Source organism: Rhinoderma darwinii, chromosome 9 (genome assembly GCF_050947455.1).
Source record: "Rhinoderma darwinii isolate aRhiDar2 chromosome 9, aRhiDar2.hap1, whole genome shotgun sequence".
Taxonomy (NCBI): domain Eukaryota; kingdom Metazoa; phylum Chordata; class Amphibia; order Anura; family Rhinodermatidae; genus Rhinoderma; species Rhinoderma darwinii.
Window position 1 is genome coordinate 44820987 of NC_134695.1, and position 15837 is coordinate 44836823.

Consider the following 15837-nt stretch of genomic DNA (forward strand, 5'->3'; position numbering starts at 1 on the left):
ACCAGCACCGCAGCTTTTTTTTTTCTGCCCCCCCCCCCCCCCCCATTGATTCAAATGGGAGGCAGAGGCGTTTTTCTTCCTGGGCGGCTTTTGGCAGTTCACAGGGGGGGGGGGGGGCGGCATGTCCATTCATTTTACGGTTTCAAACTAATGGGAGGCAGAAAAAAGCTGCAGTGCTTTGTTTTCTGAGCGTTTTTTGTGGTGGTTATTGACCACGGTCCTTGCATTCGCTACAATGGCCGCGGGTGAAAGACGCTGCAAAAAAAACTTGGAAAAATACGTGCAGGCAGTTCTAAATATGCTTCAAAATTCCTGAATGAGTTTTTTGCAGGCAGATAAAAAATCTGTCTCAGAATTCTGTGTGAACAGGGCCTTAGACACAGCTCTGTTACACATACTGTAACGAGCTGTGCACCTGTGTGTCCACCACATGCGTCAAAACATGTTGTTGTTTTTTTTTCTTCTTCAACATATGTGGTATCTTATCCTGTGCGGTTTACACTAGATGTGTACTATTGTGAAACTTGCACCAGTGTGAATTGCTATAGTACTATAGAGTATTTGCCCTTTAATTAATCTGATTATTTAATAACTTTTAATTGTAGTACAAACGCGGTTATCTCTTTATTTAGCCTTTTTATTTTTACCACAACTGAAGTGGTAAAAAGTCCATATCTACATGTTCAATAATGTTTTCAACAGCATGAGATACGGCTTTTGAGGTTACAAAATAATCTCATCAGTATTTGCTATTTGTAAGAGTGAGATATAAAATATTTTATTTTTATTTTTTTGGATTTTTTTTTAACTCACTTGCTCCTTCTTGTGGATTCAAGTGGAAGCACAGTTAGCATCTGACTCCAATTGTAGGACCAATGAACAAAACGGCTAGATGCTCTGAATTACAGGGCTACTTCTGATCTTTGATCAAACAAAACATTCTCCGCTTTTGCCATAAGCATAGATACAGGCTGCTGTACTTTACCTTTGAACATTCAAAGGATATAAAGCACCAAGGATATGGTAAAATATGTACGGATGACCGCTTCGCTTGTACCTCTACTAGAGTCCTGGGTTGTCGCAAGCTACATAGAGAGATATATTTTTTTTTTTTATTGCTTTATAAACCGTCTAATAAACAAAGTCTGATAATCTGGCACAGTGATTGCTGGTATAGTTCTGCCTATTAGAATCGGATCGTTCTCTGGTGTTACATGGATCTTGGGGTAATATGCACTGCCGTATTGGGAGAGTCTGCTCATTTATACAAGCAGGAGATCCAAAAGCATGCATAGAAATTGCAGCCATTTGTTAAACTTCTTGAGGGCAATTTTTTTTTTAATAGGTTATTTAGTGTAACTTTCTAATTAGTTTTCATTAAAAATTTGTTTTACTTTTTTTTTTTTTAGATACAGCTGCTCTGTATTCTCTATACGAAGTAGCTGTGTCGTTCACTGAATCCTGTACTTGTCAGGTCCATGGGACTGACGGGTTCAGTGTCAGCGGGAGACACGCAGGATTCACCTGTAATCTATCACATCCAAGTTATGAACACGCAGGACCTGCTGTTACTGAACCTGTCCGTCCCCGGACCTGAGGGGGAACAGGAGTTAGAGCTACATATAGCTGCTCTGTATGCAGAATACAAAGCAGCTGTATCTCAAAAAGTAAAAATAATTTTTTATAAAAACGAATTCGAAAGTTGCACCAAACACACTGACTGACCTGTTTGTTTGTTTTTTAAATGCCCATCAAAGGTTTACATAGCCTTTAAAGAAGTTACAAGCTTATGATCCAGGTGGCTGTACCTCTTTACTTTGCTCAGCTATACCGCCTCGCTTTTCATTCATGTAAATTATGGAATGACCACTGGAGCAAGTGCTTAACTAATCCGATCCACAACCCTACTCGTTCAGTTCCACTTACAATATAGGTCTGGTTAGCTATCAATACCTATGTATAATACTTCACTTTATTTGCGAACACTGGTATGAATGGACAGGTATGAATAACTTATGGGGAAAAAACACAAGTTCAGAGGACAAAAACCTAGAAAAAAACTGAAAATGCCAGGGAACCGGTCAGTAGGTTTAGAGAAAATAAACCACCAGCATGCCGTTATGCAGCGTTCCAAACCTTCCCACTTCAAAAAAGGAAGTTTTGGGAATAGTTCATAAAGTAACTTACATATTATCAAGATGCGCCCTGGAGCGGAAGCCGTTGCATGCGTATTGCAGATGAAGCATTGGACAGTACCCTGCACATGCATAGTGAAGTGGGGCACACTGTCCGCAGCTTCATGTCTGCAATGCGCATGTGCCCTATGCTGCCGGACTCTTGTCTTGGACTCTTCTCGGTAAGTTGTAATTTACTTTACTAACGATTCCTTAAAGTGTCCGTTTTTGACGTGGGCAGGTTTGGAACACTAAACCTTAGCTGCATAATGACGTGCTGATGGTTTAGTGGCTTCAAACCTACTGACAGGTTCCCTTTTAAAGGGGCAATAAACACAAAATACAAAGCATTTAAAAAGCAGCTAATATAATTCACAGTATGTAAATGTTTGTGGGTGTTCTTAGCCGTATAGAAACAATGAAGTGATCGGGAGATCAGACGTTTTTGTGGACTTCCTGTCCATTGTCCCATGAAAGATCACAGTCGGCCTCTCCTCAGCCTGAATAGCTGCTTACAGGGAACAATAGATTGTATTCAGCTGCAGAGCAATTTCACTACATGGCCAAAAGTAGCGTACATCACGTTCATATGGGTTTGTACACCTATTTTCAGAGCAATGGGCATAAATATGGTGGTGGACCACAGTTTGCAGCCATAAGGGTATATTCACACATGACAGGCTAGTTGCATAAATTTCTGTGGCAGTCCTATTCATCTGAATGGGCCTTGCAGAAACAACCACATTCAGATGTATGGGAAGTTTCTGCTGCATGTGAATATACCCTAAGGGTATGTGCACACGAGGGAATTACGTCCGTAATTGACGGACGTATTTCGGCCGCAAGTACCGGACCGAACACAGTGCAGGGAGCCGGGCTCCTAGCATCATACTTATGTACGACGCTAGGGGTCCCCTGCCTCGCTGCAGGACAACTGTCCCGTACTGAAAACCTGATTACAGTACGGGACAGTTGTCCTGCAGCGTGGCAGGGACTCCTAGCATCGTACATAACTATGATGCTAGGAGCCCGGCTCCCTGCAGTGTGTTCGGTCCGGTACTTGCGGCCGAAATACGTCCGTCAATTACGGACGTAATTCCCTCGTGTGCACATACCCTAATACCCTCCACTTTCCTGGAAAGGCTTTCCATTGAGGTTTCATGAGCATGCCAGTCATGTTCTTCTACACTAAACCCTTTTTTTTTTTTTTTTTTTTTTTTTTTTTTTTTTTTTGTGGTTGCCATGCTGAAACGGGAAAGGGCCCTCCTCAAACTGTTACCTTAAAGCTAGAAGCAAAAAATGTTCTATAATGTCATTTGTTCATGTGTTATGACATTAAGAATTCCTTTCAATGGAACTATGAGGTCAAGCCCAAACCATGGAAAAATAAAAATAACCCAGGTCTTTAGTGCTCTTCCACAAATTTCTAATTTTCATACTACGTGATGGATCAATAAGCGTTTCCATGGCATTACCCAAACCGAAATTCATCCATCAGACTGCCAAACATGATTCATCACACCAAGAAAAGCCTTTCCAGTGCCCAATGGTAGTGCGCATTACACCGCTCCAGCAAGTGCTTGCCATTGGTGATCTCCGGCTTGTGGGCAACTGCTGAGACTGTGTGGCATCTTATAAATGTGCCATGTTGAAAGTCAGTTTTTCAGCCCCACCCAATCTACTAAGGTTTGTCTTTTGGAAATTGCATGGTTTGGAATATGCATCTGGAATGGCCAAACCCATTAATTAGAACGGTTGTCTACATACTTTTGGCCATTTAGTGTAAAATAGATTTTTGGTTTAATGCCCCTTTTTAGACTGGGTTCACAAATTGCAGCGTTTTTACATTGCGGTCATTCGACAACTTTTGGGTCTGGGGTAACCCCTGTAATGCTTACTTTGTGATATGCATTTTTGCATGTCTATATGACAATTGCTTGCCCGTGTGATAACTTGAATGAACTGTCCAGCTGGAGAACCACCATCCTGCACCAGAATAACTTCTACCTTCCAGTCTAAAATTAGCCATAAGGTCAGACCCGATAAACAGGATAATTTAATGGTCACGTTTTGCGTTGCCATTGGACAAATGAAATTTTTTTCAGTCATTAAGACCCAGATCACTGCATGACCTGTTCTAATGCCTGATGGAAGACTAACACAGATTGCCAGATAAGGAAGGCTGGTGGTCCTCCAGTATTTGCTTAAAGGGTTTGTCCAGGATTAGAAGATCATGGCGGCTTTCATCCAGAAACGGTGCCATACCTGTCCATAGGTTGAGTCTGGTATTGCAGCTCAGCTCTATTGACCACTCACAACCTCTGGACAGGTGTGGCACTGTTTTTGGAAGAAAGCAGCCATGATTTTCTAAAGCTTTACAACCGGTTTAAGCTACATAAGTGATCTTTAGGAGTGCGATTATGCTACTGGAGTCCATTGTAATTTGTGGGGCTGTCTAGAAATGTCATCATAGTCTGTGGCTTAATCTTTTAGCAATCCTGGATCCATGAGTAAAGTGAAGTTCCAAAAAAGTAAACTGATTGCTGTTGATTTCAGCACTACTAGGACCTGCCTGCATAGATAAGTTACATGACCGGGTGAGGAGCCTAAGGAAATCTGTTTAAAGGGTTTGTCTGGTTTCAGCATATTTAATGTTTGTTTTTTTTTTTTGTATAATTAAGTTATACAATTTTCCAATCTAATTTCTGTAATAATTCCTCACGGTTTTCAAGATCTCTGCTTGTTGTTATTCAGCAGGAACATTCATTGTTTACTTCCAGTGGATAAACTTCTGTCCATGGTCATGTGATGGACACAGGCGCTGGGATCATTAGAAGACACATCTCTGATAGACATACTGTAACGGTAACGAACCATGCACCTGTGTCCATCACATGACCATGGACAGAATTTTATTCACTGGAAGTAAACAATGAATGTCCTAACTGGATAACTACAAGCAGAGATCTTGAAAACTGTGGAATTCATGCAGAAATAATATTGGAAAATTGTATCACTTTTAATTCTACAAAAAAAAATCACATCAATTTGCTGAAACTGAACAACCCCTTTAAATTCCATCAACTACCAGTGTACCCACGGCTATAAAGTTGTACGCTTACTTTAATGTGCGCTGTGATACGGACTGACTTCTAAGAGATTTAATGTTCTTTCTCTCTCCAGACCAGAAATCTGGACCTGGAGGAGCTCAATAAGGACCTCAGACAGTGCAACCTCCAACAATTCATCCTACAGACTGGATCTACAGTCACAAATGGCCAAGTACGACTAGATGACGAGTCTTTTTATGATCAAAGCAGCATAGAATGGGAAGCAGAGCACAGAAGCAGAGGTATGAATGCCCGTCTGTTCTTTATTCTATGGCCGTAACAGCGTGGCTTTTGTGAATATTCATATTATGTCTGTGGCAGAATTGCATATAAGTAGCTTACTATAAATGGTCATTTAAAGGAAAGGTGTCTCAAATTTTTTTTTTTATCAATTTGCTTTTAGTGTTTTATTAAAATAAATTTTATTTGTTTGTGTTTTACTTTTTTTTTTTTTCTAACTTTTTTCTTCACTATGGGGGCTGCCATTTTTTTTTTCATCTCTGTATGTGTCGATTAACGACACATACAGACATGGAATACGGCACATACATCCCCATAGAGAATGCGAACGGGAGCCGTTCCATTCACTCGCCGCTCCCACACAGTCCAAATGGAAGGTCTTTGGCCGAGCGACATCCGGCGCCATTTTCTTGTGGGCCGGAAGCCGCGGCCGGACAGTAAGATTAATACTTCCGGTCGCGGCTTGCGGACATGTGATTAGAAGCAAGCACTAGGCGCGGACGGACCGGAGGCAGCGGCGGCGGCAGGAGAAGGTAAGTTATGTTTGTGTATGTTCGTGTTTTAGTGTGTGATTACCACTGTATGTAAGCCTACTACACTGCGTATTCGCTCAAAAAATGACGGCACACAGTGTAGGAGGTTTGAACATTCAATCCCCTCCTTTCTCCTGGCACTAACCAGGATAAAGGAGGTGGGATTGTTTGAGGACACTAGAGAGAGAGTGTCTTCTCAAATTTTGCAGCATAAAGCAATGTGGTTGCTTTACCACATGCCAATGCTGCAATTTTGGGGATTGCTCCCTCTAGTGGCCAGCACAGGGAAGTGTTATAAATTAGAATCTAATTTATAATATTTCCTGACTTGTGAAAAAATTAGAACAATGTCTAATCATGTATACACTAACTGTTTAACTTAAAAAAAAATAAAAATTCTAGCGACACATTCCCTTTAAATGTGTGTGTATTATTGGGAAAGGCACAAGTATATCTGGTATTCATAGGATAACATGGCAAGAGGAGCCATTATTACGGATGAAACTTACAAAGTTGCAGCAAATGTTTAGTTCTTCTAATTCACAGCATCGTATTCCTGTGCACTGATATTCATAAATGACCATGGAAACATCTTCTAAGGGTTAATTTTTTCCATTTTGCCTTCTTTCTAGGACGCACAGATTCTTTTCCGCGACTCGCACCCAATCATCTAACAGGTCATCCACGTAATTTGCAGAACCCTCTGCTCTCTACCCGGAACCCTGAGGGTGTGTATGTGTGACCCCCTCGCTCTCTGCACACTGCTTCTTCCTCCCTTGGTGGTGGGTGCTTTCTGCATGCAGATCATTATTTAATTTTTTTTAATAATTTTTTTTTTCTTGCACCGCCTCAGAATGAAGTAAATGCATGTAAATGGATCTACCAAGATCGTGTGGCTTGAACAAAAATTAGGCAAGAAAAAAAATTAAATTTCAAAATGGATGTCATTCATACCTATGACCTTAATAAGAAGCGTTACGCACGTTCAAGAACAAATAAATCTTCTGCCTGCTGCTCTTTTTGTGTATATAGAAGTAGCAAAACTGAGTTTGTTACTTGGCACAACTTTAAAGGGGTTTTCCCATCAGAGACATTTGACATATCCACAGGATATGTCAGATAGCTGCGAATCCCACCTCCTGGGACCCGCACCGATCTCTAGAACAGAGCCCCCTAAACCCCGTTCTACCTTTTTTCTGCTTCCGCTGCCTCCCGGCCACTTCCCGACTGCATGGTCAGGAGTTCCGAAAACAGCGTAGCCTGCTGAGCTACGCTGTTCCTGTAACTACCATTCAGTTCTATGGGATATACAAAAACAGCGTAGCTCAGCAGGCTACTTTGATTTCTTCTTAATGGTCGGAAATCTCCTGCCTCAACTGGGGTTTAGGGGGCCCCGTTCTAGAGATCGGTACCCTCTATCTGGATCACACAGTTTTGATGTCGTTTTTTGGTGGTTTTTTTTAGCTAAACACAGTAGAGACAGGAGATGTATCCGTCTTTTCTTTATACCTTTCCATTCTTTCGGATCCACTTCTGGGATCAAAAAATAGAGCCAAGAACTGCATTAAAAATTGTGTGAGCGTGGCCTAAAAGAGAATATTTATTCAGGTCGCCCTAATGAAGAAGATTGGGTTTTCCCTTCAGCCTATGAGTGGCATGTATATGCATTTATCATCCTGAGGGTGTGTTTGGTGGTAATTCTTTATTTTAATAATCTAATCCAGACTATATTTTTGCTTATTAAAGGGGTTTTCCAGTTTTATGTAAATGAGGCTTATTCATTGTATAATGAAAAGTTGCGACACTTTCTAATATGTTGTGTATTAATTCCTCCGCATTTGAAAGATGTCTGCTTCCTGTCAGTAAACGGATACATTCATCGCCTACATTCAGTGCTGTAAATTTGTCTTGATCATGTCCTGCTGACATCTGAAGAGCTCTGATATAAGAATGTCTACGCTTGACAGATCTGTCAGGACACTAGGCAAATTTCTCATATTTTCAGGTGGATGAATCCCTCATAACCTTTTACTTTCATTATAGAAAGATTTGTTTTTTGTTTTTTTTTACATAAACTGGAAAACTCCAGGGGTTTTCTGGGAAAAATATGTATGGCCTATCCTTAAGATTAATGTGTGATTTGGTGCGGCGTCAACCAAAGGGAGCCCCAACAATCAGCAACTTAGAGCATCGTGTCAACTTCAGTGTTTATCCCGGCACAGCGGCTTGACCCTATGTGCGACTTCGGCCGGATTCACGTCACGTTTGTGCACTACGTTCTATAGTGTACGTCAGGAAAGCTGCCGATGTACATGATAAACGTATCCAGAGGGCTCTATTAGCCCTGACGGAGACCAAAAGTGTCCTTTTTGGCCTCCCTCAGGATGGTATATGTCGGTATACCTTTTTTTTCAGGAGGATGTAATAACGTAGTAGACTACGCTATTTAATCCGTTCTGTATACATATTTTTATCCCTGTCGCCTATGTGTGATGCAGAGCATTGGTAGCACTCTGGCCAGGGACTCTGAAATGGAGATGCCTGTGACGTCGCTGTCCATATATGGAGAGTGACCTTAGGGGCTCCACCAGGAGTGGAATCCCTGGCCAGAGCTTTGCCGATGCTCTGGTCGGGGATTCCAGCATCTCAAAGTTCCAAAGGTCACTGTCCATGTATTTCGGCATATAAAAGCTCTTAACGTCACAGTCGATATATTGACAGTGTCAAGAGGTCTTTCTCAAGACAGGAGTCCCCGGCCCGTGCGCTTGTGATGCTTTGGCTGGGGATTCCGTAGTTGAAAACCCCTGACCTCACATCAGGGGCTACCCCGGACAAAGCGCTTCAAGTAGTTATCTCCCATGATATGCCTATATAGTGGTAGACATCGCCACCTTCTGCCGAAGGTATACGGCGGGACTCCTCTCGACGTATACTTCCGACAGAAAGGGTTAAAATGCGATATGAATCAGGCTTAGCAGCACAGCACCATTCAGAGCTTTAGTCGGTGGTTCTTATAACACATAAATAGGCCTTTAATGTACATTCCTGGAAAACCGCTTTTATTAGTTGCTTTAAATCCTATGAATCATTTTTGTGTGATTTTTAGGTGTTCTGTAAAAACTTAAATGGACTGGTTCTTGTTATGTAATCCTCCAGGGGTTAGCATTATATGCACCAAAAATTAGATCAACGTTCTTGGATCAACATCTTTACAAAAAGCTTCTGAGAGTATCCGCGTGTAATATCAAAGCCTTCTGGAGCTCCTGTGTGATTTCACTCATTTAAATTGAACTATTCTGAATCATAACTCCTCTCCATCAGCAGCCGCAGTCTTTCTAGTCTCCAACAACTCCCTGAGGCTTTACATTCTTAATTATTTTGGTGTAAAAAGTAAATTAATGGATAAATGAGGATTGGTGGTTTGGTAGGTCATTCAAGGAATCACAGAATAAGGCCCCATGAACACGTCCGTAGTTTTTATCCGCAATTGAACTCTAATATTTTATATATATATATATATATATATATATATATATATATAATTATTTATTTATTTTTTACTTTATTTAACGGTGTTTAAAAATTTTTGTGTTTTGTTTTAGTCCCACCCCCCACATGCACCCCCCCCCCCCCTCCACTAACCATTGATACAAAGATAGCAGATATTGGGGCCTTCATTAGGCCCCCAGGCAGTCATGATAACTATAGGCACCCTGCACTCGTGTCACGGGGGGGCGCGCAATGAAATGTCAGGAGGCCGCGCTGGTTTCTATCGGATAAGATGCCGCAGTCTCTTGACTGGCATCTAAGGGGTTAAACTAGCGGGATCCTGCTCGTCGTTAGGCCTTATTCACACAAACCGTGTCCGTTTTGCGCGCGCAAAAAACGCGTTTTGCGCACGCAAAAGTTTAGTTTAACATGTGTATATGGTGCGTGGCTGCGTGATTTTCATGCAGCCGGCATCATTATGACACTCCCTTTTTATGTGACGACCGTAAAGAAGGAGGGGATTTTAGGTTTCCCTTCTCTTCTTTACCAGCTGTAGCGCGAATCACGCGTCACCCGGAAGTGCTTCTGTGTGCCATTCGCGATTTGCACGCAGCCATTGACTTCAATGGGTGCGTGCTGCGCGAAACACGGGCAAGTATAGCACATACGCTGCGTGAAAATCGGACTCTGAACGGCCCCATTCACTAACATAGGTCCGTGTGATGCGCGTGAAAATCACGCGTGTATAACACGTTCGTGTGAATAAGGCCTTACTCGTAACATACAGCCGACACTCTCGTTTTATGGAGTGGGCTCAGCCTGTGAGCCTACTCCATACTCCCCCACCCGACCTCTGCCGTGTATCTCAGTGGATGTCGTGAAGAGGTAGATTTCCACCTAAAATTTAATATTGACAGTATATTAGCAAATAAGACGCCAGAGCATTGACATTTCTCTGTTTATGTTGCAGCAGCTGTTTTCGAAAAAAATTTTGATTACCTTCTAAGGCCCCCTGCATACGGCCGTAGCTGTGTGCAAGGTCCGTGATTACGGGCATGGACGGTCACCCACATTTGCGCGCCGTTCTCCCGTTATAAAGTATAGGAGCATATTCCGCACATCCTAAAATATTCCTAATGTCCTATTTTTTGGGGGGCATTTCTATGGCCTGGACACTTACCCGTAAGTATACGTGAAGGTGTTTGTTGGCCATGGAAATAAACGGATCAGTATTTTGATCAGCAATTGTGGATCTGTAATTGTGGATCAAAATTATGCTTGTGTGCATAGGGCCTTAGAAGCTGATGATAAAAACTCACTTTCTTAATGATTGTACTTCCAAAAGATGATTTACCACGAGTTTCTGAGAAGATAATTCAGAGGTGACAATCAATTAGGCTGCACTTTCTTTTGTCACTTTTAGAAAAAAAGTCACTACAACAAACTCAAAAAAATACTATATATATATAATCAGTCCAATTATAGATGAACACAGCACTCGCAGCTATATATTAGGCCATGTGCACGTTACCAGAGGATGAATCCGTTCCCCAACTTGAATACATAAGAACCATAGGACAAAATAACGGCACCAGGACTTCCAGACAGATGAAAATAGGTGGATTTATTCACTTTAGGTGAGCAGCGACGTTTCTGTTCGTCACAGCTTGAGAGATTCTGTGACGAACCGAAACGTCGCTGCTCACTTGAGGTGAATAAATCCACCTATATATAGATAGAGATCTATCTATCCTATCTATCTATCTATCTATCTATCTATCTATCTATCTATCTATCTATCTATCTATCTATCTATCTATCTATCTATCTATCTATCTATCTATCTATCTATCCCATCCATCCAAGCTTTTGCTGCTGGATGGTTTCATCAAATTAATGCTATACTTATATGGAGAACAACCAAAATCCCCTAATTTAGGTGATGAGAATAAACCCACAATGGTATATAATGTATTGAGGGGGAGGGGCACATGGTAGTAACGGTGTAAAAACCCGCTATTGGAAACAACAACCTAAAAATCGGAGTCTGGCACACCAAAAATGTTTAAAAATTTATTAATGAATGACAATAAACAGACAAGTTAAAAAACATAGAGATGATTACCACAGTACAGATGGACACCAAACAGAGACATGCAAAAAAATGTCGCTGTATCGGAAAGGGGGGCAATGGATGTAGACTAAATCACAGCATGCACCCTGTATGTACCTGTATAAGGTCACAAAGAGCCGAGAAAATCCTAATCCCCCACTATTACATAAGACCATGCATGAAGGTGTAACTACAGCAGCCTAACAGTCAAGGAAAATAATAAATATGTGTATACATTTATATGGCATTGTCCAATAATAGGTGTAAAGTACCTAATGTTATCTCTGCAAAATGCAGTGCAACAACTTACCCATATAACAAGCAGCACTGTCTGGCATCACACACACCCCGACGTGCGTTTCGGCAGGAAGCCTTCGTCTGGGGGTGGTGTCAGAGTAAAAATGAGCCTTCAGTATCAATGAGCCAATCACAGGTGAGAAACCCACCTGCGATTGCTCAAGGTAATTCAGTTGCCGAAATAGACCGCTAAGCGCCGCATCCCAGTCCGGATGACAACATCCATGTACCGGTCCCTATCCTTTCCTTACAGACAATAAAAAACGTCAATGATATTACATAAAAGATCTAGAAGATGCATATAATAATTGTGGAAATAAAACATATATAAATACATGATACCTGGGATTGGCTCATTGATACTTAAAAGGCTCATTTTTACTCTCCGACACCACCCCCAGACGAAGGCTTCCTGCTGAAACGCACGTCGGGGTGTGATGCCAGATAGTGCTGCTTGTAATATGGGTAAGTTGTTGCATTTCATCAAATTAACGTTGTTTTGTATAATTAAGTTATCTGATTTTCCAGTATACTGTTCTGTAATAATTCCTCACGGTTTTCAAGATCTCTGCTTGTTGTTATTCAGTAGGAACATTCATTACTTCCAGTGGATAAAATTCTGTCTATGGTCAAGTGATGGACTCACTGGGGTAGGGATAATTAGGGTCAGTTCACACCGTTTTTTGGCGCTGATTTTGACGAGGAAACTGCGTCAGGATCAGTGCCAAAAAACTGCTGAAAACACCCCCATTGATTTAAATGGGAGGCAGAGGCGTTTTTCTTCCTGGGCAGCTTTTGGCTGTTCACAGGGGAAAAAAAACGGCATGTCCTTTCTTGCTGCGGTTTCCGCCTCTGACCTCCCATTGAAATCAATGGGAGGCAGAAAAAAACCTGTGGTGCTTATTACACAACGGAGACAAATGGAAAGCATTGGCACAGGATCCGTTTGTGTCAGTCAGGACTCCGTTCCAACGAAAAGCTCAGACAGAACGTCAGAATGGGACCCTGACTCCGATGTGAACAAAGCCTAAGGGTAGGAACACGCACAACGTATTCAGTGCAGATACACTGCATTAAGCTGCGCAGTGTATCCGCCCTGAACACCGCAGGGAATGCTGTCACATTGTGATGCGTTTTTCCGGTGGAATTTCTGCTGCGAAGGGGCGCCTGAAAATGTAAAAAAAAAAAACCTGTTCATACTTACTCCCTCCCTCCCTCTTCTCCACGCGTAGTCTGGCCTCCTGGGATGATGTTGCAGACCATGTGACGCTACAGCGGTCAAATGGCCTGCAATGTCTTTCCGGGAGGCCGGACTGGAGAAGCAGGGAACTCTGGGTAAGTATAACTTTATTTTATTCTTACTTGCTATTTTTGCGGCGCATCGCTGTGATTCCGCCACAAATATTGCAACACACACTGCTTTGCTGTGGGTTTAAGCACCCCATTGAATTCAATGGGTAAACCCGCAACAGAAGAGTTGTGTATCCGCAGAATTAATAGACGTGCTGTGGTTGAAGTAACTGCACCACAGGTCAATTTGTGCGGGTTTTTTTGGCAGATATTTACCGCAGTGTGGGGACAAGATTTGTTGAAATCTCACCCACACTGCCGCTACTGTAATACGCTAATTTATCAGTTGCGGAAAATCCGCAGTGTTTACGCTGTCTGTGTTCCTACCTTAAGGCAGATCCCGAAGAGCTTACACAAGATTTCCTGATCGCAGGTGCACTCTCTAAAGTACCAGTTTGTAAGCAGGCTAGCGTATGCAAGGTAAGAACACACTAGGCGTAGACACTGCGGATTTTCCGCATTGGATTTCAATGTGGAAAATCCGCAGCATAATACAGTAGCCGCAGTGTAGATGAGATTTGAACAAATCTCATCCACACGCTGCATAAAAAATTAGCCTAAAACTTTTCATAAATTGACCTGCAGTGCGGTTTTTTTAAGCTGCAGCATGTCAATTTATGCTCCGGAACCACTGCTCTTCTGTTGTGGAAACGCTGCTATTCCCGCCGCTAAAATTTGCAAGTGAGAAAAAAAAATAATAATAATATATATATATATATATATAAAATTAAATATGAAATAGGAGCAGCACTGTGTCAAAAACCAGATACGGCTGGTGCTATGCTTCAAATAGAGGAGTGACTATCTCCCAATGTAATGTATAGAAAAATAGAGCACAGAAGCAGCACTCAATAGCAAAAAAATTAAATTTATTCACCCAGCACAGCAACTTTTCACTTCCTCAATGGAAGCATTTTCAAGCTTGAAAATGCTTCCATTGAGGAAGTGAAACGTTGCCTGAAAATGCTTCCATTGAGGAAGTGAAAAGTTGCTGTGCTGGGTGAATAAATTTCATTTTTTTGCTATTGAGTGCTGCTTCTGTGCTCTATTTTTCTATAGATTATATATATATATATATATATCTATTTTATTTGAAATGAATAAAAAGTTTATACTTACCCGGCTATTGTCCTAGCGACGTAATCCTCTATTCTGAGCGCAGCCAGGCCTCCTGGGATAACGCATCTTCCAGTGTGACTGCTGCAGCGTTCACATGGACTAGTGTCATACCAGGAGGCCCGGCTACATCCAGAGGAGAGGGACACATCGCCATGACTACGGCCGGGTAAGTCTAAGTTTTGTTTTTTTTTATTAACTCCTGCAGGATTTCCCCAGCGCAAATGCTGCCCAAAAAACTGCACTACAATTTGGTGCAGTTTTTCGGACAGAATTCCCTGCAGCTACAGGGGGAAACTATGTGTCGTTTTATGCAGCACATCCGCTTAGTGTGTTTCTACACGTAAACTGTCATGGAGCCCTCGTGGCCAGTAAGAAGCACAGAGGGAGTTTGCATCATAATGTGTAGATTTGTTTGACGATCTTCGGTGGAAGGAACTAAATACACATGAGCCTTCTAGGCGCTGACTGGCTGAGAGGGTTAGACGAGAGTCTACATGACTATTTGCTTGGGGCTCCGTCAAATTACCGCACCATTCTGGCTCTTCCAGGATTAGTGTATTGACCGCCTGAACCCCTTCTCTGCATCTTTATATCCATAGGTTTTATATTTGCAGAGGTAAAAGATTCCTTTAAGTATATTAGCATCATAATTGGCAGGTAACAAGTCCGATTTCTACCTTCTATTAATCGTTTGTTTGTGCATCTCTTACAGTTTTACCGTCACGGGAAACCTCACGGACTTGAGAAATATCTAAATGACAACCAGGATCTCCACCCTGTCTAATGTTATATCTGTAAATGGAATAAAAATGTTATATAAAAAAATATATCTATATATTGTGTATATATCTAATTGTTTATATAATTTTATATTATACATTTCTTTTTATACAGATGTGTATAAATAAATATCACTGTTTAATATGAAAAATATACTAAAGTGGCAAAAAGTTTGCATTTTAAAAACAAAACTGTAAAAGCATAAAATTTTTACTTTGCCACCAACTTTTACGATGCTGTGTAACTTTTCACATATCTGTGGATCATTAGTTAAGTAATAAAAAAAAGTACAATTTAGCCCTATGGTGTTCTTTGGTGACAAATACAGTATCGTACATACATAGAGTGTTTAATTCATAAAGTGCGTGACTCCTTATACGCATGGCATAATTAAGGGTATGTTCAAACGGCTTCGTTTCGGCTGTTTTTTGGGCCATAAACGGACGAAAAACGTCCAAAAAATTGGAAGCAGAACACCTCTAAATATCTGCCCATTGATTTCAATGGGAAAAACAGCGTTCTGTTCCGACTGGCCATTTTTTTTACACGGCCGTTTTTCAAAAAACGGGCGCGAAAAAAGTGCATGTCACTTTTTGAGACTTTTTCTATAGAAAAACAGCTCAAGGGAAAAC

At 41.4% G+C, this 15837-nt stretch overlaps 1 protein-coding gene across 5 annotated transcripts in view; it reads left to right on the forward strand.

Annotated features, from left to right (window-relative positions):
- RASSF7 (Ras association domain family member 7) overlaps positions 1-15426 on the forward strand; it is a 66371-nt gene extending 50945 nt beyond the window's left edge. For 3 of the 5 annotated variants that reach the window (XM_075837577.1, XM_075837575.1, XM_075837576.1), the window contains exons 4-6: positions 5358-5526; positions 6690-6785; positions 15138-15423. In XM_075837577.1, the coding sequence (XP_075693692.1) occupies positions 5358-5526; positions 6690-6785; positions 15138-15169 (297 nt within the window). In that variant the 3' untranslated portion in view covers positions 15170-15423. Of the gene's footprint in view, positions 1-5357; positions 5527-6689; positions 6840-15137 lie in introns of all 5 variants that reach the window. The other 2 variants (XM_075837578.1, XM_075837579.1) reach the window with 2 other exon arrangements.
- Positions 15427-15837: the final 411 nt, after the last annotated feature.